Raw genomic sequence first — 23,550 nt, forward strand, 5'->3', positions numbered from 1 at the left:
GTATGGTTTATATATGGGTGCAGGAACTCCAAAATATTTGAGCTAATACTTAACCTATAGTAGACAGGTGTGTGCCTTTCCAAATCATGTCCAATCAATTGAATTTACCACAGGTTGACAACAATCAAGTTATAGAAATATCTCAAGGATGATCAATGGAAACAAGAAGCACCTGAGCTCAATGTCGAGTCTCATAGCAAAGGTTCTGAATACTTATGTAAATAAGGTATCTGTTCTTAATTTTTCAGTAGGCTGGTACTGTATGTATTCATATCAGTAGGCTGGTACTGTATGTATTCATATCAGTAGGCTGGTACTGTATGTATTCATATCAGTAGGCTGGTACTGTATGTATTCATATCAGTAGGCTGGTACTGTATGTATTCATATCAGTAGGCTGGTACTGTATGTATTCATATCAGTAGGCTGGTACTGTATGTATTCATATCAGTAGGCTGGTACTGTAAGTATTCACATCAATAGGCTGGTACTGTATGTATTCATATCAGTAGGCTGGTACTGTATGTATACACATCAGTAGGCTGGTACTGTATGTATACACATCAGTAGGCTGGTACTGTATGTATACACATCAGTAGGCTGGTACTGTATGTATACACATCAATAGGCTGTACAATACAAAAGAGGAATAAAACTATTATAAAAGTATCTCATAAGTCATGAAAGTTATGACCTATATCATCCTCCACTCACTATCACAAGGGTTAGAAACTACACAGACTCACTTCCTAGAACTTTAAAACACTGGCAGTTTAGCCCAGTAAATAAATCAAATGCTGGCAATACAGGTGTCAAACCATGCAAGTCTCAGTAGCATGAAATAACATCTACCTTCTCATTAAAACAGTTCATCATGAAATCCTGCCCTGCCTTTCTAAAGTCTTCGAAAGCTAAGTTAACTAACAGATCACCGACCATTTCGAATCCCACCGTACCTTCTCCGCTATGCAATCTGGTTTCCGAGCTGGTCACGGGTGCACCTCAGCAACGCTCAAGGTCCTAAAAGATATCATAACTGCCATCGATAAAAGACAGTACTGTGCAGCCGTCTTCATTGACCTGACCAAGGCTTTCCCCTATGTCAATCACCGCATTCTTATCGGCAGACTCAACAGCCTTGGTTTCTCAAATGACTGCCTCGTCTGGTTCACCAACTACATCACAGACAGAGTTCAGTGTGTCAAATCGGAGGGCCTGTTGTTCAGACCTCTGGCAGTCTCTATGGGGGTTTCACAGGGTTCAATTCTCGGCCCGACTCATTTCTCTGTAAATATCAATGATGTCGCTCTTGCTGCTGGTGATTCTCTGATCTACCTCTACACAGACGACACCATTCTATATACTTCTGGCCCTTCTTTGGACACTGTGTTAAACCTCCAGAGCTTCAATGCCATACAACACTCTTTCCATGGCCCCCAACTGCTCTTAAATGCTAGTAAAACTAAATGCATGCTCTTCAACCGATCTCTGCCCGTACCCGCCCGCCCGACTAGCATCACTACTCTGGACGGTTCTGACTTAGAATATGTGGAAAACTACAAATACCTAGGTGTCTGGTTAAACTGTAAACTCTCCTTCCAGACTCACATTACGCATCTCCAATCCAAAATTAAATCGGCTTACTATTTCACAACAAAGCCTCCTTCACTCATGCTGCCAAACATACCCTCGTAAAACTAACTATCCTACCGATCCTTGACTTCAGCGATGTCATTTACAAAATAGCCTCCAACACTCTACTCAGCAAATTGGATGTAGTTTATCACAGTGCCATTCGTTTTGTCACCAAAGCCCCATATACTACCCACCACTGCGACCTGTATGCTCTCGTTGGCTGGCCCTCGCTTCATATTCGTCGCCAAACCCACTGGCTCCAGGTCATCTATAAGTCTTTGCTGTGTAAAGAACTGCCTTATCTCAGCTCACTGGTCACCATAGCAACACCCACCCGTAGAACGCGCTCCAGCAGGCATATTTCACTGGTCACCCCCAAAGCAAACTCCTCTTTTGGCCGCCTGTCCTTCCAGTTCTCTGCTGCCAATGACTGGAACGAATTGCAAAAATCACTGAAGCTGGAGTCTTATATCTCCCTCTCTAACTTTAAGCATCAGTTGTCAGAGCAGCTTACCGATCACTGCACCTGTACACAGCCCATCTGTAAATAACCCACCTAACTACCCCATCCCCATATTGTTATTTATTTTTGCTCTTTAGCACCCCAGTATCTCTACTTGCACATCATCATCTGTACATCCATCACTCCAGTGTTAGTGCTAAATTGTAATTAATTGCCCACTATGGCCTTTATTGCCTTACCTCTTACAACATTTGCACACACTGCATATAGATTTATCTATTGTGTTATTGACTGTACATTTGTTTATCCCATGTGTAACTCTGTGTTGTTTTTGTCGCACTGCTTTGCTTTATCTTGGCCAGGTCGCAGTTCTAAATGAGAACTTGTTCTCAACTGGCCTACCTGGTTAAATAAAGGTGAAATAAAATAAATAAAACAGTTCTACAGCAACTTCTCATACACAGTGGGAAGTTGGAATGAAAGACACAAACTTAGTTAGATAGAACCTGCTCTCACCATGAGAAACAGACGTCCCAATCTCCTCCTCCTCTTCTTCATCTTTAATGTTGACATTCAGCTCCAGTGTTTGACTGCAGTCTTCCAGCTTCACTGATGCCATCTCTGGATCCTGCAGTGCAAACTGGGCTCCACTGTCACAATCAGGACCCAGTGACTGTAGGTTTGACTCGGTGTGGAAGGAGAGAGGCAGGCTGGGTTTGTCCTCACTGTTGATGTTACCGGCCTCAGACTTAATCTGAGTCGGCCTGTAGTAATAAAGAAAAACGGACACAAGTTAGTGCCAGAACTGTCAACTTTCTTTATTCTCTAAAAATATGGATTATTTTTTAGGTGCAGTTGCTCCCCAATACTGTTGAGCTAATATTCTATAGTAGATTTCCTGAATTCACATAAATGCATAAATTACTCAAAAAACATTTAGTACAAGGTTGCAGTATGTTGTAGGCAGCACTATGTACTATTTTCCTGAATAACCTTGTCTTCACTGTATTATTCCAATCAAAAACCAATAGTAGTTCCGTTCACACCATAGTAACATGTATAGATAGACAGAAACAACTGAATGTCTCAATATTAGTTCACATGTAGAAAACTGATAATCATTACATTTAGCTCGAAAACAGTAGCGCAGCCGTAAAATTGTCTTTCTCTGCTGCACCCTCACTGCCTGCACTGAAGTACGTTGATGCAGACCAAGTGGGAACCGCCATTTTACCACCTCGTGAATTTTACACAAAACCAAAAACGACATGTAAAACGAACCCAGAAATCTCAAATAGAATGATCCTTTATGAAATTACCGTGACGAAATGATATACATCCACTTACACTAACCCAAAGTCTATAACTATGTGACTTGTAAAAAAGTGATCACGTTCACTTACGCGGTTTGACACAAAAATAGCACATAAAACCTTTATCAAACGTGATAATACCTTGACGTATTTGTTACCTAGCATGTTATGACATGTTCTTTCGATATTAGAACGTGCTATTACATACCAGTAGTAATATATTTGAAACGGATGCAGAGGTTGTTGTCTCGACTACACAATTCTGGCGTGTCCTTTATTCTGAAGAATGATGCGCGCCTGCGCAGAACTTCTTGTTCCCCCACTACCAGTTTCTAAACCCAGAGACGTAAAAACGCGAGACTTCAGAGAAGGCTTGCGAAGCAGGCCAAGCCGGGGTTTGAGAAGTCAATGAGAGAAGTGAACAATTGTGATACTTTTGCTGCGGCTAATGGGGATCCTAATAAATACCAAAAAGATTCCGTCGGCACACACTTGAAACATGGCCATTCTTATATCAATTTCATAACTGCAGTGGCTTATTCACAATAGCTCACACTGCATATCATATATATCCTAGCATCACAGGTAGCCTAGTTGAGCCAGTAGCTGGAAAGTTGCTGGATCGAATCCCCGAGCTGACATGGCAAAAATCTGTCGTTCAGCCCCTGAACAATGCAGTTCCTTAGTAGGTAAAAGTAACGTCATTGAGGTAAAGGTTTAAAAAAAAAATCACCAGAGTAGCCAGACCGAGGTGAAGTTGGTTTTATATTCATTCGCCAAAAGCCATTTAAATTTTAAATTTCAATAACAAAATAATTGATTGTCACAGAAACAAAAATAGATATGGTTTATTCTATAAAAGTCTAGCATAAAATCTATCAAATATCATTTAAAACTGTATAAATCAATAACTAATTCACCGTTTGTCACAGAAACGTCAAACTATGTATGATTTATTCTATAAATGTCTAGTATACTTTTACAAGCTTTGCTTTGAGTAGAAATTCCCGTTTTGATTTGATAGAAATACGTAAAATCTCAAATATTGCATTTAAAGATGAAGAAATCAATAACTAATTCAGTGATTCTCAGAAAAAAGTGACAATATGCATTTAAAATGACTTTAAATAAATGTTAATTTCAAGTGCAATTTGTTCTATATGAAGTTAGACAATGTTTACATAAAGTTGTACAATGTTTACAATCTTAAATTGTATGTCAAATCAATGTTTACCATCTTAAATTTTATGTCAAATCAATGTTTGCATTTTTTGTGCTACAGTTCCACATGTTAAAGTAGTTACAAGGAACAACAGTCATTTATTTATACGTCTCTAATTTAACAGCAAAAAGGCCCCTTCCAATCATTTTCTATTTTGGCTTTGTTGAAATCCTTCATTGTCATCCCCAGACAAGCTAAATGGAACCATCTCTGGCACACAGAGCGTTCTATCTGCAGTATTAAAAACATAAAACAGGGTTATGTTGATTTACATGTAAATAACAGTTCTGGAATACCCAAATTCTGTTACATGTTTTTGCAATTAGGAACATTTTCAAATTGAATTGGATTTTTGTTCAATTGCTAAATTGACTTTAAAGGACATGCATTTGACCAAAACCCTGACAGAAGCACACATAACTGAGGTGCTAATCATCGTTGAGTATTCAGGCAATATAAATCGTATAGTAATAAAGGCATACATTTGCAAAAAAACGTATTTGTTGATAAAAAAGGTATCACATATCAATGTTGTAATATCAAACATTACTAGAATGGCATCTAATAGATTTTATATATTTCTATCAAATCAAAACTGGATTTTTTTATTCAAAACAAAGGTTGTAAAAATATGCTAGACATTTATAGAATAAATCATATATAGTTTGATGATTCTGTGAGAAAGGGTGAATTAGTTATTGATTTAAACAGCTTTACATTGCATTTAAGAATTTACATATTTCCATCAAATCAAAACTGGATTTTTTTATTCAAAACAAAGGTTGTAAAAGTATGCTAGACATTTAAAGAATAAACCATATCTATTTTTATATTTCTGTGACAATCAATGAATTAATTACAGATTTTTACAATTATTAATGGCTTTTTGCAAATGTCTGCTGAATGTCTGCTGAATGTCTGTTGAATGTCCGAATGTGTGAATATAAAAGCAACTTTACCTCGGTAGTAGGCAGATTATCTTCTTCAAACAACGGTAAAACTGATTGACTTTCTTCCTTCTTTCCATCTACTACACGGTTTAGTGCTCCAACCACTCGTGGAATCTTCTGCTCAAGACGATGAACCTCAATATATAACAAAACCCCAGATATAACACCCTTTTATTGCTGCCCTGCTCCGAAAAACACAATGCTCTCGCCTTCTGCTCTTCTGAGACGCATGAAATCAATACAAAACCACTACTGGTCACTCTGACTGACTACCTTTCCTAATGCCTCCTTTAACATCTTCCTTGCCTCAAATTATCTCCCCAAAATACATAATTGTTGATGAATCGCGCTCCAAAAGAAACCGATGTTCGTTTACAATATCACAACGGAATGTATTACAATTTCTAACCGTCATGCCTCAAAACTGGGAGAAGCAGAACGAGCAAGTCATTCACCCGCAATTTGTTCCTCAAGACGGGTAACAACGACACGCGGAAAATTGTTAGCGTCAACATTTTTGAAAACGTTTGTAATTTGATAAGGGTGCTATATTAATAAATCCTGTTTGGGCTGCAAGCCCGAATTCGGTACGACAATGACAACAGCTGCAGGGCGCGAAATTCAAAATCTATTTTTTTTTAAATATTTAACTTTTACACATTAACAAGTCCAATACAGCATTTGAAAGATAAACATCTTGTCAATCCAGCCAACATGTCCGATTTTTTAAATGTTTTACAGAGAAAACACCACATATATTTATGTTAGCTCACCACCAAATACAAAAGTGGACAGACACGTATGGATATGATTATGAAGTATGAATTATGATTCAAGTAGCATGCACAAGCCAACCGAAATAAACTAAAACCAACCTAAAGAGCCCAGAAAAAACTACCTCAGATGACAGTCATATAACATGTTACACAATAAATCTATGTTTTGTTCATAAAAAGTGCATATTTTAGCTATAAATCAGTTTTACATTGATGCTACCCAAAAATGCTAACACATAGCTAGAGTCTGAATCCAGACGGGAGTAGCCAGAGAAAATACATACACCAACGTCGGCTACTAATTACACCTCATAAAACATTTCAGAAAAACATATGGTGGATAACTAATGAAAGACAGATATCGTGTGAATAAAGCCAACATTTCCGATTTTTTAAGTGTTTTACAGCGAAAACACAATATATCGTTATATTAGCTAACAACATAAGCTAGCATAAGTCAGCACTAGCATTGGTCAAGCGCTAGCCTAGCACAGTTAGCCCACTTAGCACAGCACAGCTCAACAGATATATGAAAAAGCATCCCAAATTGGGTCTTATCTTTGTTGATATTCCATCAGAATGTTGTAACGGGGTCCAATGTCCAGTAGAGTCTTTAGTTGGGTTCCAGAACGAATTATTTCCCTCTTTGGTTAGCAAGCACGATAGCATTGCGGCGCTACACAGCGTTTCTTCAAAAAATTCTTCCGTCGTATCACATCTAAAGTCCAGAATAAATTGCAATAATATAATTAAAGTATATTGAAAAAACATACTTTAGGATGATTTTGTGACATGTATCAAATAATATCGTAGTCAGACATCATATTCACCGTTATCTACCTTGTTCCAGAAGCCGAGACCAAATTATGCTTCGCGCCCGGAATTTTTTTTTAACTGCGCAGGTCTCACAAGAAGGTGTGTTATTCAGTCCATGGACGAGATATTCGACTCCTTTCAATTCTCACTTCCGCATTACAGCCTGACGAAGGCCTGTGACGTGTCCCTATGGTCCCAAGTCAAAGGGCCTTTTATAGAGAAGGTCTTAAAGAGACACATCGCATTTTGGAAATCTCAATTCGGCTGGGAAAAATGGCTGTAAAAATATTTCTGTTCGACTTAGAGAAACAATTCAAACCTTTTTAGAAACTATAGACTGTTATCTATCCAACAGTAGTAAATATATGCATATTGGAAAATAAAAAGTTTCTTAGGAGGCCGTTTGAAAATGTGCACACATTTTCCAGTTTTTTCAATATTCAGCTTGCAGCCCAAACAGGTTAATAAAATTAATCATCAGTTTCCGTTATTGTCGCAAACTATTATTTATCCAGGCTAAAATAAGAAACTCTGCCTGGATACTTGCATGCAAGCTAACATTAACACTAACTTAGCTGCTCTAGCCTACTATGGTCCCTCTGGCCAGGATAAACAAAGCGGCAATGTTGTGTATTGTATATACAATATTTAACTATAAACAGTTTATTTTATTTAACTATACACATGAGAAAAAAGTGTCTGCCCAGCATAAATTCATGTACAAACATAATTTTTCATTACATTCTTGTCATTTAGCAGATGGTTTTATCCAGAGAGACTTACAGGACAAATAAGAGTTAATTGGCTTGCTCAAGGGCACAATGACAGATTTTCCCCCTAGTCTGCTCAGGATTCAAACCAGTGACCTTTCAGTTACTGGCCCAACACTCTTAACCGCTAGGCTACCTGCCGCCAGATCAATTAACTTCAATACAGTTATTCAAATACATTCATCATCAATGACTAAAATAATGAATCTAGTATTAAAAAACAAATTAATAAACACAAGTAGTCGATTCATAGCCTGTTTATCATTAAACAAAATTGTTTAGTAATATAAAATAATCCACCCAAACTAACGATAAAAACGGATCACCCCAATCTGTAGAATCTCTTCTCACAGTCAGTGCAGTGATAAGGCTTCTCTCAAGTGTCTATCCGTTAGTGTGTTTTTACATTGCCCAATCGGGAAAAACTATTGCCACATTGAGAGCAGAAGTAAGGCTTCTCTCCTGTGTCTGTTCTCTGATGACCTTTTAGCTCAACTGTTGTTGTAAAACATTTTCTACAGTCAGATCTTGTGTTTACCTTGGTGTCTTTTGAAATGACCCAGTTGAGAGAAACTCTTTCCACAGTCAGAGCAGGAGTAAGGCTCCTCTCCTGTGTGTATACGTTCATGTCTTTTTAAATCACCCAGTTGAGAGAAACTCTTTCCACAGTCAGAGCAGGAGTAAGGCTTCTGTCCTCTGTGTTCTTTGATGAATTATTAGCTCAGTTGATGTTATGAAGCATTTTACACAGTCAGAGCAGGAGTAAGGCTTCTCTCCTGTGTGTATACGTTCATGTTGTTTTACGGTGCCCGGGTGAGAGAAACTCGCCCCACAGTCAGAGCAGGAGTAAGGCTTCTCTCCTGTGTCTGTTCTCTGATGACCTTTTAGCTCAACTGTTGTTGTAAAACATTTTCTACAGTCAGATCTTGTGTTTACCTTGGTGTCTTTTGAAATGACCCAGTTGAGAGAAACTCTTTCCACAGTCAGAGCAGGAGTAAGGCTCCTCTCCTGTGTGTATACGTTCATGTCTTTTTAAATCACCCAGTTGAGAGAAACTCTTTCCACAGTCAGAGCAGGAGTAAGGCTTCTCTCCTCTGTGTTCTTTGATGAATTATTAGCTCAGTTGATGTTGTGAAGCATTTTACACAGTCAGAGCAGGAGTAAGGCTTCTCTCCTGTGTGTATACGTTCATGTTGTTTTACGGTGCCCGGGTGAGAGAAACTCGCCCCACAGTCAGAGCAGGAGTAAGGCTTCTCTCCTGTGTCTGTTCTCTGATGACCTTTTAGCTCAACTGTTGTTGTAAAACATTTTCTACAGTCAGATCTTGTGTTTACCTTGGTGTCTTTTGAAATGACCCAGTTGAGAGAAACTCTTTCCACTGTCAGAGCAGGAGTAAGGCTCCTCTCCTGTGTGTATACGTTCATGTCTTTTTAAATCACCCAGTTGAGAGAAACTCTTTCCACAGTCAGAGCAGGAGTAAGGCTTCTCTCCTCTGTGTTCTTTGATGAATTATTAGCTCAGTTGATGTTGTGAAGCATTTTACACAGTCAGAGCAGGAGTAAGGCTTCTCTCCTGTGTGTATACGTTCATGTTGTTTTACGGTGCCCGGGTGAGAGAAACTCGCCCCACAGTCAGAGAAGGAGTAAGGCTTCTCTCCTGTGTCTGTTCTCTGATGACCTTTTAGCTCAACTGTTGTTGTAAAACATTTTCTACAGTCAGATCTTGTGTTTACCTTGGTGTCTTTTGAAATGACCCAGTTGAGAGAAACTCTTTCCACAGTCAGAGCAGGAGTAAGGCTCCTCTCCTGTGTGTATACGTTCATGTCTTTTTAAATCACCCAGTTGAGAGAAACTCTTTCCATAGTCAGAGCAGGAGTAAGGCTTCTCTCCTCTGTGCTCTTTGATGAATTATTAGCTCAGTTGATGTTGTGAAGCATTTTACACAGTCAGAGCAGGAGTAAGGCTTCTCTCCTGTGTGTATACGTTCATGTTGTTTTACTGTGCCCGGGTGAGAGAAACTCGCCCCACAGTCAGAGCAGGAGTAAGGCTTCTCTCCTGTGTCTGTTCTCTGATGACCTTTTAGCTCAACTGTTGTTGTAAAACATTTTTTACAGTCAGATCTTGTGTTTACCTTGGTGTCTTTTGAAATGACCCAGTTGAGAGAAACTCTTTCCACAGTCAGAGCAGGAGTAAGGCTCCTCTCCTGTGTGTATACGTTCATGTTGTTTTACGGTGCCCGGGTGAGAGAAACTCGCCCCACAGTCAGAGCAGGAGTAAGGCTTCTCTCCTGTGTGCATACGTTCATGTTGTTTTAAGTTGCCCGGATGAGAGAAACTCGCCCCACAGTCAGAGCAGGAGTAAGGCTTCTCTCCTGTGTGCATACGTTCATGTTGTTTTAAGTTGCCCAGTCGCGAGAAACTCGCCCCACAGTCAGAGCAGGAGTAAGGCTTCTCTCCTGTGTATGTACGTTCGTGTTGTTTTAAGGTGCCCAGTCGAGAGAACCTCGCACCACAGTCAGAGCAGGAGTAAGGCTTCTCTCCTGTGTGTGTTCCATGATGAACTTTTAGCTCAGTTGATGTTTTGAAGCATTTTACACAGTCAGAGCAGGAGTAAGGCTTCACTTCTGTATGTATACGTTCATGTCTTTTTAAGTGGCCCAGTTGAGAGAAATTCTTTCCACAGTCAGAGCAGAAGTAAGGCTTCTCTCCCGTGTGTATACGTTCATGTTGTTTTAAGGTGCCCAGTCGAGAGAAACTCGCCCCACAGACAGAGCAGGTGTAACGCTTCTCTCCTGTGTGTGTTCTTTGATGAACTATTAGCTCAGTTATTGTTGTGAAGCATTTTACACAGTCAGAGCAGGAGAAAGGCTTCTCTCCTGTGTGTGTTCTTTGATGAACTATTAGCTCAGTTATTGTTGTGAAGCATTTGACACAGTCAGAGCAGGAGTAAGGCTTCTCTCCTGTGTGTATACATTTATGTTGTTTTAAGGTGCCCAGTCGAGAGAACCTCGCCCCACAGTCAGAGCAGGAATTAGGCTTCTCTCCTGTGTGTGTTCTCTGATTAATTTTTAGCTCAGTTGATGTTGTGAAGCATTTTACACGGTCAGAGCAGGAGTAAGGCTTCTCTCCTGTGTGTATTTTTAGGTGTGTTTTTAGCTTTGATAGAAGTGGGAAAATCTCCTCACAATGTGGGCAGTGGTGAGACGTCTTAGCTCTGTGATCTTCCTGCTGTTGCTCTCTGGATGTAGAGAATGTCTCAACATGGTCTCCTGTGTGAACAACATCAGAAGAACAAGTCAGTTAGTGTGATATACATGTCAATCAAATGTATTTTATAAAGCCCTTTTTACATAAGTTGTAACAAAGTCCTTTACAGAAACCAACCGAAATCCCCAAAGAGCAAGCAATGCAGATGTAGAAGCACAGTGGCCACGAAAAACTCCCTAGAAAGCAGGAACCTAGGAAGAAGCAGAGAGGAACCAGGCCCAAAGGGGTGGCCAGTCCTCTTCTGTCTGTACCGGGTGACATATGTATTCATATCAGTAGGCTGTACAACACAAAAGGGGAATAAAACTATTCTAAAAGTGGGTAAGAGTTGAAAGCTAAAAAAGGGGCGTGTCATCCTCCACTCACCATCACAAGGGTTAGTAACTACACTTACTTACTTAGTAACGACTTACACAATATAAAAATGGTCTCATGTCATTTGAGGAACTAAAGGGAAGATTTAACTTCTCAATTGCAAGTATTTGAAAAAATGCTTTGTGGTAAGCTTTTCCAGACCAAAACAGTCAGTCCTACAACCTCCTTTGACCACTTTAGAAACGCTCTCTGTTAATGTGTGTTTTGGGAGAGGTCACATGACATCATTATATTGGAAAATGGTAGCTACTCATGAAGACAACACTGATAGTAAGAGACTTCAGTGGATACAAGATATGCAGGAAGATATTTCAGCAGAGGACTGGGGTATGATATGCTCTAGAGCTCAGATACAGACAATAAACACCCGCCTGAGATTGTTGCAATACAATTGGACAATGAGAACATAAATCACCCTTGTTAAGCCCCACAAATTTGACCCCAATACCCCAGACCTGTGTGTTGAATGTAACACACATTTAGGCACCTTGTATCATTGCCTGGAGGAATGTGCTGAGATACAAACGGTTTGGAGCTCAGTACTGCGCTATATCTCTGAGATGATTGATACCAAGGTGGCTTAGCAGTTCAGACGTATTTTTCCGTGTTGTCGTGTCGTGTCCTGTATATATATATATTTACACCTTTTCTTCACATATCTTTTATTTATTTTATTATCCAAGAACTCAACTACAAAAGCTTTCCTGCAAAAGCTTTCCTGCAACCCGCTTCACCAATTACAATAAGTATTATTTACCTCAATCTGAAAATCCATCGTGGAAGATAGCCAGGGGCTAATTCAGAAGCTAGCCTGAAAGCTAACCAGAAGCTACTCCGATAGCTAGCCAGAAGCTAATCTGTAGCTGCCCCGAAATTAGCCGGTTTGCTGGCTAGCGTTGGTGTTTCAGCTGCCCACGTTTTGCGGTCATCAGCTATTCCTTTAGCTCGATAATCTACCGGCACTTTTGTGCAACGCGACTCGGACCGGAGCACTCCGGGACTTTTTTTCTCTCAGTTTCCCCGGATTCCAACCGCAGCCTCTGGACACTTGCACCTTGATTTCGCAGCTAGCTAGCTGCATACCGTGTGACTATTGGCTTACGTCGACCCCGGAGCTAACTCAAATCATGCTGGAGCTAGCCAGCTGAGGAGTTCCATCACCATCCGGACCCGTTTCTTTGTTGCTGCTGCAGATACGGAACCCCACCGGGCCTTCACGACTGACTGCCGACGTTATCTGCCCGAGGGATTTATCCAACCGGCACCTCCGTCCCGGCGTTACCTGAACGCTCATCTGAGGCCCGCTAATCGTTAGCTGTCTTATCGGCTGCTATCTGAACAAAACCCCACTACGCGGAACCTACCGACGGAAACGCACGAGGTATCTACAAACAGACCTCCATCCTATGCTGCTACCGATAGCCATATACCCGGCCAGCTGTCTGGATCGCCACGACCCCAACAAACCTCTACTCACTGGACCCTTATTGATCACTCGATTAAGCTTGCCTCTCCTTAATGTAAATATGCCTTGTCCATTGCTGTTCTGGTTAGTGTTTATTGGCTTATTTCACTGTAGAGATTCTAGCCCTGCTCTCTATACCATATCCAACCCTGCAGTTCCACCACCCACATATGCGATGACATCACCTGGTTTCAATGATGTTTCTAGAGACAAGATCTCTCTCATCATCACTCAATACCTAGGTTTACCTCCACTGTATTCACATCCTACCATACCTTTGTCTGTACATTATTCCTTTAAACTATTTTATCGCCCCCAGAAACTTCCTTTTACTCTCTGCTCTAGTAGCTCTAGGCGACCAATTCTCATAGCTTTTAGCCGTACCATTATCCTACTTCTCCTCTGTTCCTCTGGTGATGTAGAGGTGAATCCAGGCCCTGCAGTACCTGGCTCCACTCCTATTCCCCAGGCGCTCTCTTTTGATGACTTCTGTAACCGTAATAGCCTTGGCTTCATGCATGTTAACATTAGGAGCCTCCTCCCTAAGTTTGTTTTGTTCACTGCTTTAGCACACTCTACCAACCCGGATGTTTTAGCCGTGTCTGAATCCTGGCTTAGAAAGACCACCAAAAATTCAGACATTTTTATCCCCAATTACAATATTTTCAGACAAGATAGAACGGCCAAAGGGGGCGGTGTTGCAATCTACTGCAAAGACTGCCTGCAGAGTTCTGTTATACTATCCAGGTCTGTTCCCAAACAATTTGAACTTCTACTTTTAAAAATCCACCTCTCTAAAAACAAGTCTCTCACCGTTGCCGCCTGCTATAGACCACCCTCTGCCCCCAGCTGTGCTCTGGACACTATATGTGAACTGATTGCCCCCCATCTATCTTCGGAGCTCGTGCTGCTGGGCGACCTAAATTTGAACATGCTCAACACCCCAGCCACCCTACAATCTAAGCTTGATGCCCTCAATCTCACACAAATTATTAATGAACCTACCAGGTACCACCCCAATTCCGTAAACACGGGTACCCTCATAGATATCATCCTAACAAACTTGCCCTCCAAATACACCTCTGCTGTTTTTAACCAAGATCTCAGCGATCACTGCCTCATTGCCTGCATCCGTAATGGGTCAGCGGTCAAACGACCTCCACTCATCACTGTCAAACGCTCCCTGAAACACTTCAGCGAGCAGGCCTTCCTAATTGACCTGGCCGGGGTATCCTGGAAGGATATTGATCTCATCCCGTCAGTAGAGGATGCCTGGTCATTTTTTAAAAATGCCTTCCTCACCATCTTGAATAAGCATGCCCCATTCAAGAAATTTAGAACCAGGAACAGATATAGCCCTTGGTTCTCTCCTGACCTGACTGCCCTTAACCAACAGAAAAACATCCTATGGCGTTCTGCATTAGCATCGAACAGCCCCCGTGATATGCAACTTTTCAGGGAAGCCAGAAACCAATACACACAGGCAGTTAGAACAGCCAAGGCTAGCTTTTTCAAGCAGAAATTTGCTTCCTGCAATACAAATTCAAAAAAGTTCTGGGACACCGTAAAGTCCATGGAGAATAAGAACACCTCCTCCCAGCTTCCAACCGCCCTGAAGATAGGAAACACTGTCACCACCGACAAATCCACTATAATTGAGAATTTCAATAAGCATTTTTCTACGGCTGGCCATGCTTTCCACCTGGCTGCCCCTACCCCGGACAACAGCACTGCCCTCCCCTCTGCTACTCGCCCAAGCCTTCCCCATTTCTCTTTCTCCCAAATACAGTCAGCTGATGTTCTTAATGAGCTGCAAAATCTGGACCCTTACAAATCAGCCGGGCTAGATAATCTGGACCCTTTCTTTCTAAAACTATCTGCTGAAATTGTTGCCACCCCTATTACTAGCCTCTTCAACCTCTCTTTCGTGTCGTCTGAGATCCCCAAAGATTGGAAAGCAGCTGCGGTTATCCCCCTCTTCAAAGGGGGGGACACCCTTGACCCTAACTGCTACAGACCTATATCTATCCTACCCTGCCTTTCTAAGGTCTTCGAAAGCCAAGTCAACAAACAGATTACCGACCATTTCGAATCACACCACACCTTCTCCGCTATGCAATCTGGTTTCAGAGCTAGTCATGGGTGCACCTCAGCCACGCTCAAGGTCATAAACGATATCGTAACCGCCATCGATAGGAAACAATACTGTGCAGCCGTATTCATTGACCTGGCCAAGGCTTTTGACTCTGTCAATCACCACATCCTCATTGGCAGACTCGACAGCCTTGGTTTCTCTAATGATTGCCTCGCCTGGTTCACCAACTACTTCTCTGATAGAGTTCAGTGTGTCAAATCGGAGGGTCTGTTGTCCGGGCCTCTGGCAGTCTCTATGGGGGTGCCACAGGGTTCAATTCTTGGACCGACTCTCTTCTCTGTTTACATCAACGATGTCGCTCTTGCTGCTGGTGATTCTCTGATCCACCTCTACGCAGACGACACTATTCTGTATACTTCTGGCCCTTCTTTTGACACTGTGTTAACAACCCTCCAGGCGAGCTTCAATGCCATACAACTCTCCTTCCGTGGCCTCCAACTGCTCTTAAATACAAGTAAAACCAAATGCATGCTCTTCAACCGATCGCTGCCTGCTCCTGCCTGCCTGTCCAACATCACTACTTTGGACGGCTCTGACTTAGAATATGTGGACAACTACAAATACCTAGGTGTCTGGTTAGACTGTAAACTCTCCTTCCAGACCCACATCAAACATCTCCAATCCAAAGTCAAATCTAGAATTGGCTTCCTATTCCGCAACAAAGCATCCTTTACTCATGCTGCCAAACATACCCTTGTAAAACTGACCATCCTACCAATCCTCGACTTCGGTGATGTCATTTACAAAATAGCCTCCAAAACCCTACTCAATAAATTGGATGCAGTCTATCACAGTGCCATCCGTTTTGTCACCAAAGCCCCATATACTACCCACCACTGCGACCTGTACACTCTCGTTGGCTGGCCCTCGCTTCATACTCGTCGCCAAACCCACTGGTTCCAGGTCATCTACAAGACCCTGCTAGGTAAAGTCCCCCCTTATCTCAGCTCGCTGGTCACCATAGCAGCACCTACCCGTAGCACGCGCTCCAGCAGGTATATCTCTCTAGTCACCCCCAAAACCAATTCTTCCTTTGGACGCCTCTCCTTCCAGTTCTCTGCTGCCAATGACTGGAACGAACTACAAAAATCTCTGAAACTGGAAACACCTATCTCCCTCACTAGCTTTAAGCACCAGCTGTCAGAGCAGCTCATAGATTACTGCACCTGTACATAACCCATCTACAATTTAGCCCAAACAACTACCTCTTTACCTACTGTATTTATTAATTAATTTATTTTGCTCCTTTGCACCCCATTATTTCTGTCTCTACTTTGCACTTTCTTCCAATGCAAACCAACCATTCCAGTGTTTGTTTTTTTTTAGTTTTTATTTTACTTGCTGTGTTGTACTCACTTCGCCTCCATGGCCTTTTTATATTTTTATTTATTTATACATATATCTGTTTGCCTTCACCTCCCTTATCTCACCTCACTTGCTCACATTGTATATAGACTTATTTTTTTATTTTTTTATTATTATTTTTTTTTTCACTGTATTATTGACTATATGTTTGTTTTTACTCTATGTGTAACTATGTGTTGTTGTATGTGTCGAACTGCTTTGCTTTATCTTGGCCAGGTCGCAATTGTAAATGAGAACGTGTTCTCAATTTGCCTACCTGGTTAAATAAAGGTTAAATAAATAAAATAAAATGACCTCTACCCCAATACCACTAATCCCTAAACTATGCCTCCTAAATCTTTACCCAGAGAATATCTCTTTACATAGGAGAGAAAAGAAAATGGTTGACCTCTGTCTATTACAAGCAAGATGTTTAATTGCTCTCCACTGGAAGTATGTCAGTTCCCCCGCACTTGGTCATTGGTTAAAATAATTAACGTCAGGTCTGGCTATTGAAAAATGTACTTATATAGTGAAAAAGAAAGCCCCAGAGTTCCATAATATTTGGGATCTGTTTTTTGAGTTTTTGCAAACCAGTGATATTCTATAAGCATTGGAACTGCACATTTGTCTCAACGGCAACAGTGAAGAGGTGACTCCGGGATGCTGGCCTTCCAGGCAGAGTTGCAAAGAAAAAGCCATATCTCAGACTGGCCAATAAAAATAAAAGATTAAGATGGGTAAAATAACATAGACACTGGACAGAGGAACTCTGCGTAGAAGGCCAGCATCCCGGAGTCGCCTCTTCACTGTTGGCGTTGAGACTGGTGTTTTACGGGTACTATTTAATGAAGCTGCCAGTTGAGGACTTGTGAGGCGCTTGTTTCTCGAACTAGACAATCTAATGGACTTGTACTCTTGCTCGGTTGGTCACCGGGGCCTCCCACTCCTCTTTCTATTCTGGTTAGAGACTGTTTCTGGTATTCTGTGAAGGGAGTAGTACACATCGTTGTACGAGATCTTCAGTTTTTTGGAAATTTCTCGCATGGAATAGCCTTAATTTCTCAGAACAAAAATAGACTGACGAGTTTTAGAAGAAAGTTCTTTGTTTCTGGCCATTTTGAGTCTGCAATCGAACCCACAAATGCTGATGCTCCAGATACTCAACTAGTCTAAAGAAGGACCGTTTTATTGCTTCTTTAATCAGAACAACAGTTTTCAGCTGTACTAACATAATTGCAAAAGGGTTTTCTAATGATCAATTAGCCTTTTGAAATTATAAACTTAGATTTGCTTACACAACGTGCCATTGGAACACAGGAGTGATGGTTGCTGATATTGGGCCTCTGTACGCCTATGTAGATATTCCATTAAAAATCAGCCGTTTCCAGCTACAATAGACATTTACAACATTAACAATGTCTACACTGTTTCTGATCTATTTGATGTTATTTTAACAGACCAAAAAATAGCTTTTCTTTCAAAAACAAGGACATTTCTAAGTGACCCCAAACTTTTGACCGGTAGTGTATATTGATGATTTATAAAGCCAGGCACACTTAACAGTTAGCCTATTGATTATAGTTCTAATTAAGTTGGGGTTTCCTCTCTTTCTCCCCTTTTCTTAGACAGTAAGGCAAGGGCTGTTTTCTCATCTCTTCATTCTGCTGCTGTCTCCGCCACATTGTTCTCAACACCAATATGCTGGTTAACTTTGCTATTATGCACAAAGCAACATGGTCTCTAGGAAAAGGCGCCAATTCAACAGTGCACTGATGTGTTTCAGAACCGCGGACATCGACCACTATCCAACAAGGGAGAAGGCACATGTGTTATAAAATATAACTTTTTTAAAGTGTTGCACCATTGCTTATGTAATAGAACCATATACAAGTTCAGTAGCACATGTTTTGGAGTGATGGACTGTGCCATCCCCACGGCCTTCACAATGGATCAGTACACTCAGACAGGAGCCAATCAGATAGTGTCTTGTACACCATGATATTTTGGACTAAAATAAATCTCAGTTGACCAACAGCCTATCGACCAAACTAAATGGGGTCAGCCCTAGATCAATGACATCAACATTTAAGTACATGAAAAAGCATTAAAGTGAATCAGAGACTTTTTTTTTAAATATCATGTTAGCTAGCTATCTCGACAAAGCAATTCTGTATGGACCTCGCTTTGTACACGAGTGCATTGTCATGCTGACACAGGAAAGGGCCTTCCACAAACTGTTGCCACAAAGTTGGAAGCACCAAATCATCTGGAATGTCATTGTATACTCTAGCATTAAGATTTCCCATCACTGGAACTAAGGTGCCTAGCCCGAACCATGAAAAACAGCCCCAGACCATTATTCCTCCTACACCAATCTTTACAGTTAGCACTATGCATTGGGGCAGGTAGCTTTCTCCTGGCATCCGCCAAACCCAGATTCGTCTGTCGTGCTGCCCGATGGTGAAGCGTTCATCACTCCAGCAAACACGTTTCTACTGCACCAGAGTCCAATGGCGGTGAGCTTTATACCACTCCAGCCGACACTTGGCATTGTGATCTTAGGCTTGTGTGCTGCTGATCGGCCATGGAAAACCCATTTCATGAAGCGCCCGACTAACAGTTATTGTTACTGATGTTGTTTCCAGAGGCAGTTTGGAACCTGGTAGTCAGTGGTGCAACCTAGGGCAGACGATTTTTACGTGCTACGTGCTTCAGCACTCTGAGGTCCTGTTCTGTGAGCTTGTCGAACATACCACATCATGGCTGAGCCGTTGCTGCTCCTAGACGTTTTCCACTTCACAATAACAGGACTTACAGTTGACCGGGGCAGCTCTAGCAGGGAAGAAATTTGACGAACTGACTTGTTGGGAAGATGTCCTCCTATGACAGTGCCATGTTTAAAGTCACTGAGCTCTTCAGGAAGGCCATTCTACTGCTAATGATTGTCCATGGAGATTGCATGGCTGTGTGCTCAATTTTATACACGGGTGTGGCTGAAATAGCTGAATACACTAATTTGAAAGGATGTCCACATACTTTTATATATATAGTGTAGTTTGCACCTTGTATTCCCCTAAGATTATTTAAATAAAGTTTGTTTTATTCACATTTTTGCACTTGTTTATGTCTTTCCTTGTCATTTGTAAGACTAAATGCTATTTGTAAATTGTTTTGGTGCAGAAACGTGTTTAATATACTATCCAGATAAGAAAGTGTCTGACCAAAGAAAAAAATATGGAATACCGTCAGTCACTAAAACATCTGTTACTCATTCACAGTAAAAGGCAGTGTATTCATGGATGCCAAGGAAACCTAGTCTTCCACCCCCAAAAAAAGTTGACCAAGAAAAAAAACATTAAATAATGTGTCTTTGTATTTTCAAAAATGTCCTTCAATTCACAAGAGGCTGAATGTTTATCTCACCAGAGAAAAGCATCCGAGAGAAGGAAACAGTGCCCCTCTGTCTCAGTACGTGTAGCGTATCTGATGCCGTCTGGTCCAAAACAGTGTAACATTGTTGCTGCCCATAGCATGGAATGCAAGGGAAGATATCGAGCATTTGGCCTCCCTTGATAAAAAAATGGCCAATCAGCGTTGAGCTAAACTGAGTGAACTCAATTGTGAATGGTCTTGGCGCACCAAAAGGGAAGGGAAGCCAGTTTGGATTTGCCTTCAGACCAATCACATCACATGCTAAACATAACTGACAGAAAAAAATCTTGAATTTTTGCATCTCGTTGTGTTGTTGTTCTCCGGTGGTTAGTTAGCTAAAATCGTCTCTTTCCTAAATTAGCCATGGATGGAGAGAGAGATTTTGACTTGTGGCTTTACTTAATTCTCCATACTGGCCAATGATTATAACAGCGGTTCTGATCCAACCATACATTGCGCCCCTGGCCTGAGAGGATGGAAGTCCAATATGTAGCTAGATGTAGTATGCTAATCTTATCTAGCTGATAATGGTGTAAAGTACTTGAATAAAAAATACTTGAAAGTACTACTTTAGTTTTTGGGGGTGTCTGTCCTTTACTATGTATATATTTTTGCCAACTTTATTTTCTTTAAATGTACTTTTTACTCCATACATTTTCCCTGACACCCAAAGGTACTTGTTACATTTTGACAGGAAAATGGTCCAATTCACACATTTTAAGAGAACATCCCTGGTCATCCCTACTGCCTCTGGCGGACTCACTAAACACAAATGCTTTGTTTGTAAATTAATGTCTGAGGTGTTGTAGTAAGCCCCTGGCTATCCGTAAATTTAAAAAACTGTGCCGTCTGGTTTGCATAATAGGAATTTGAAATTATTCATACTTTTACTTTTGATACTAAATATATTTTAGCAATTACATTTACTTTTGATACTTAAGTATATTTAAAAACCAAAAACTTTTACTCAAGTAGAGTTGTACTGGGTGACTTTCACTTTTAGTTGAGTCATTTTCTATTATGGTATCTTTACTTTTACTTAAGTATGACAAATCGGTACTTTTTCCACCACTGCTAGCTGGCATGGCGCATCGTTGCCCATGAAAGTAAGTTAGACGAGTGAGCAAGCATTTTAGCCAGCTAGCCTAGAACAACAGAAAGTAAAAGTGTTTAGTGTATGACAGAGTCATAGACCGTTTAGGCAACATGAAAGAAGATGGCATTGGTGTTTCTCTACAAGTAGGGTGAGACAACATGTTTTTCTACTTGCATGCATGCACCCACAGAAATCCGTACTATGGACAGCCATATCATATTTAGCTTAGGTATTTTTTTGATCCCTGTATAAGTGTAAGCATAGGTGATTAGATTATGTTGAAATGTTGAAGTTGAAATGGTGCTGGAATAGTGGAGGCAGCTCTTGTTTTCTTTGTGACTTGCGGTAACTCTCGCGGTAGTTCTAAATCAATAGTTGTTCAGTAGTCCGAAAATGTCGGAAACATTACCTTGCTTGAACATGCTCTAGGTAATGTAACGTTTTGTTACACACTATGTTTTGTAGACTTCACTGGACAGATGTTGCTCTCTGGTTTTGGAATGAAAACAAATGTGTGGTTGAATTTATTCTGCCACTGTGTCTTCTTATTGTCTCGAGCCTCAGGCCTATATATCACGGTGACAAGGCATATGAACTTACAGCTATAGCTGTAGCTGTAATTATCACAACACATGGTTTGTAATATTTTTTTACCTTCCTCAGTGATTTTACCCATGCACCACTTTTTGGTAAAAAGGATTTCTATTAATTTCACATTATCATTAGAAAGTTGTGAATGGCAGTTGTTTTGGAGAAAAGCATTGATTATCCTATAAGATACACATTTGCACAGGTGTTTTTTCTTGACTGGTTTAACTGGTCAAAAAATTTGAGTGATGTGGTTATATTGTATGTCATATCATTAAACGCAGACAGTGCGCACTGCCATTTTACCAGACTTTTTTTTTTACACACAAAGCCAAAAACATGTAAATACATCGACTCTTTATTAAATTACATTTAAATGATACACGTTCAAAAATAAAAAACCTACACCTCTAGCTACGTGATTTATAAAATCATTTATCATGTTTTCCCACTCACTCGGTTTGACATAAATAACACATACAACCTTTAGAAAACGTGGTAATACCTTGACGGATTTGTTACCTAGCATATGTTCTTTCGACATTAGAAAGTTTAAACGTGCTATTACATACCTGTAGTAATAAATAGAAACAGACTCAAAGGTTACCGTCTTCACAGCACAGTTCTAGCGCTTCCTTTACCTGAAGAATGGCGCGCGCTTCCTTTACCTGAAGAATGGCGCGCGCTTCCCCGGAACTACTTCTTCTTCTTCGGAGTTTAACGGAGGTTGGAATCTAATATGTTACATTACCGCCCCCAACGGGACTATGATATAAACCCATTATACTTTTGATACAAAATGGGAAAAGGGGAAAAGCAAAAACGTTTTAAAAACGGCACAAAAATAAATAAATAAATACTTATAAAAAAACACTCAACTAACACTACACTCATTAAAAACCCAGTACCCCATTCCACTACGTTGACCCTATCTGCTCCTGCACCATGCCAATGGCCTGGGAGGACAGGACACCACCACTCAACACACCCTGTACCTCTTCTGAAGTCAAATCGCACTGGGTTGTGCTGGCCTGGCTGAATTGGGCTGGCGTGGGAGGACAGGACACCACAATGGGGGAACACAACTGATATGAATGCATAGGCCTCAATTCACACCAAGGAAAAGCTCTATAATGGAAAGTCACATGTTGAAGATGATGACATAGGAGTCAGCCAAAGTTACTTAGAAGTAACTCAACTTTATTCTCTGCATCTCTGAATGTCCACAATATTGTAAAACATGTTACAAAGTAGACAGTCCCTGTTGCCTATACCTCCTCCTATATTGTACATGGTATGACACTGATGGGGTGATTTTAGAATTTTGTTCAGTACTATTTACAGATTGCTGAAAACAATTCACCGATTACACACTTTTCTGTTCTGATGAAAACAGAATGCATTCGGGGGTCTCTATTAAGGCGCACAAACATATTTAATGGGCCTAATAATAAGAAAGTCAATTCAATGGTTAAAATTCATTCCTGTTTAATGTGACATCAACATAACCAGTCATGATATTTTCATCTGATTTGTCAAACAAATCACTTCAAAATGTTTGCTACTTTTGTGCATGCTCTTCCACTCCCAATTTATTTCCACATCCAAACTGCATGTGAAACCTACTAGCGCCATTTGATGAATGGAAATAGACATCTGTTACAAAACACCAAAAAGTTTGCCTAAAGAAGTTCATCAATTGCCATTTGATTCGGCCTGCATTATTTGGTGCAACTTGCAGACAAATTGACATTTTTTGTTGTCTGAAAAGTCTAATGTGCCTACAGTATATCATATATGTAGCCTATTGGGTAACGGCAAAATCATTTGGGCTTTTTTGGGCTTGGGCTCATTAAATGTGGTTAATGTTAATGTAGGTAGG

General features: G+C 40.7%; 2 protein-coding genes across 4 annotated transcripts in view; one reads left to right on the top strand and one right to left on the bottom strand.

Moving 5' to 3' along the window:
• LOC129860133 (zinc finger protein 250-like) overlaps positions 1 to 3,718 on the bottom strand; it is a 166,044-nt gene extending 162,326 nt beyond the window's left edge. For all 3 annotated transcript variants that reach the window (XM_055930458.1, XM_055930457.1, XM_055930459.1), the window contains exons 1-2: positions 3,620 to 3,718; positions 2,615 to 2,862 (exon numbers count right to left, since the gene is read on the bottom strand). In XM_055930458.1, coding sequence (XP_055786433.1) covers positions 2,615 to 2,717 — 103 coding nt within the window. In that variant the 5' untranslated portion in view covers positions 2,718 to 2,862; positions 3,620 to 3,718. The remainder of the gene's footprint in view (positions 1 to 2,614; positions 2,863 to 3,619) is intronic.
• Positions 1 to 23,550, top strand: part of LOC129860172 (zinc finger protein 883-like) — a 483,924-nt gene that overhangs the window by 251,689 nt on the left and 208,685 nt on the right. The window lies entirely within an intron of this gene.

This window comes from Salvelinus fontinalis, chromosome 7, assembly GCF_029448725.1.
Source record: "Salvelinus fontinalis isolate EN_2023a chromosome 7, ASM2944872v1, whole genome shotgun sequence".
Lineage (NCBI taxonomy): Eukaryota > Metazoa > Chordata > Actinopteri > Salmoniformes > Salmonidae > Salvelinus > Salvelinus fontinalis.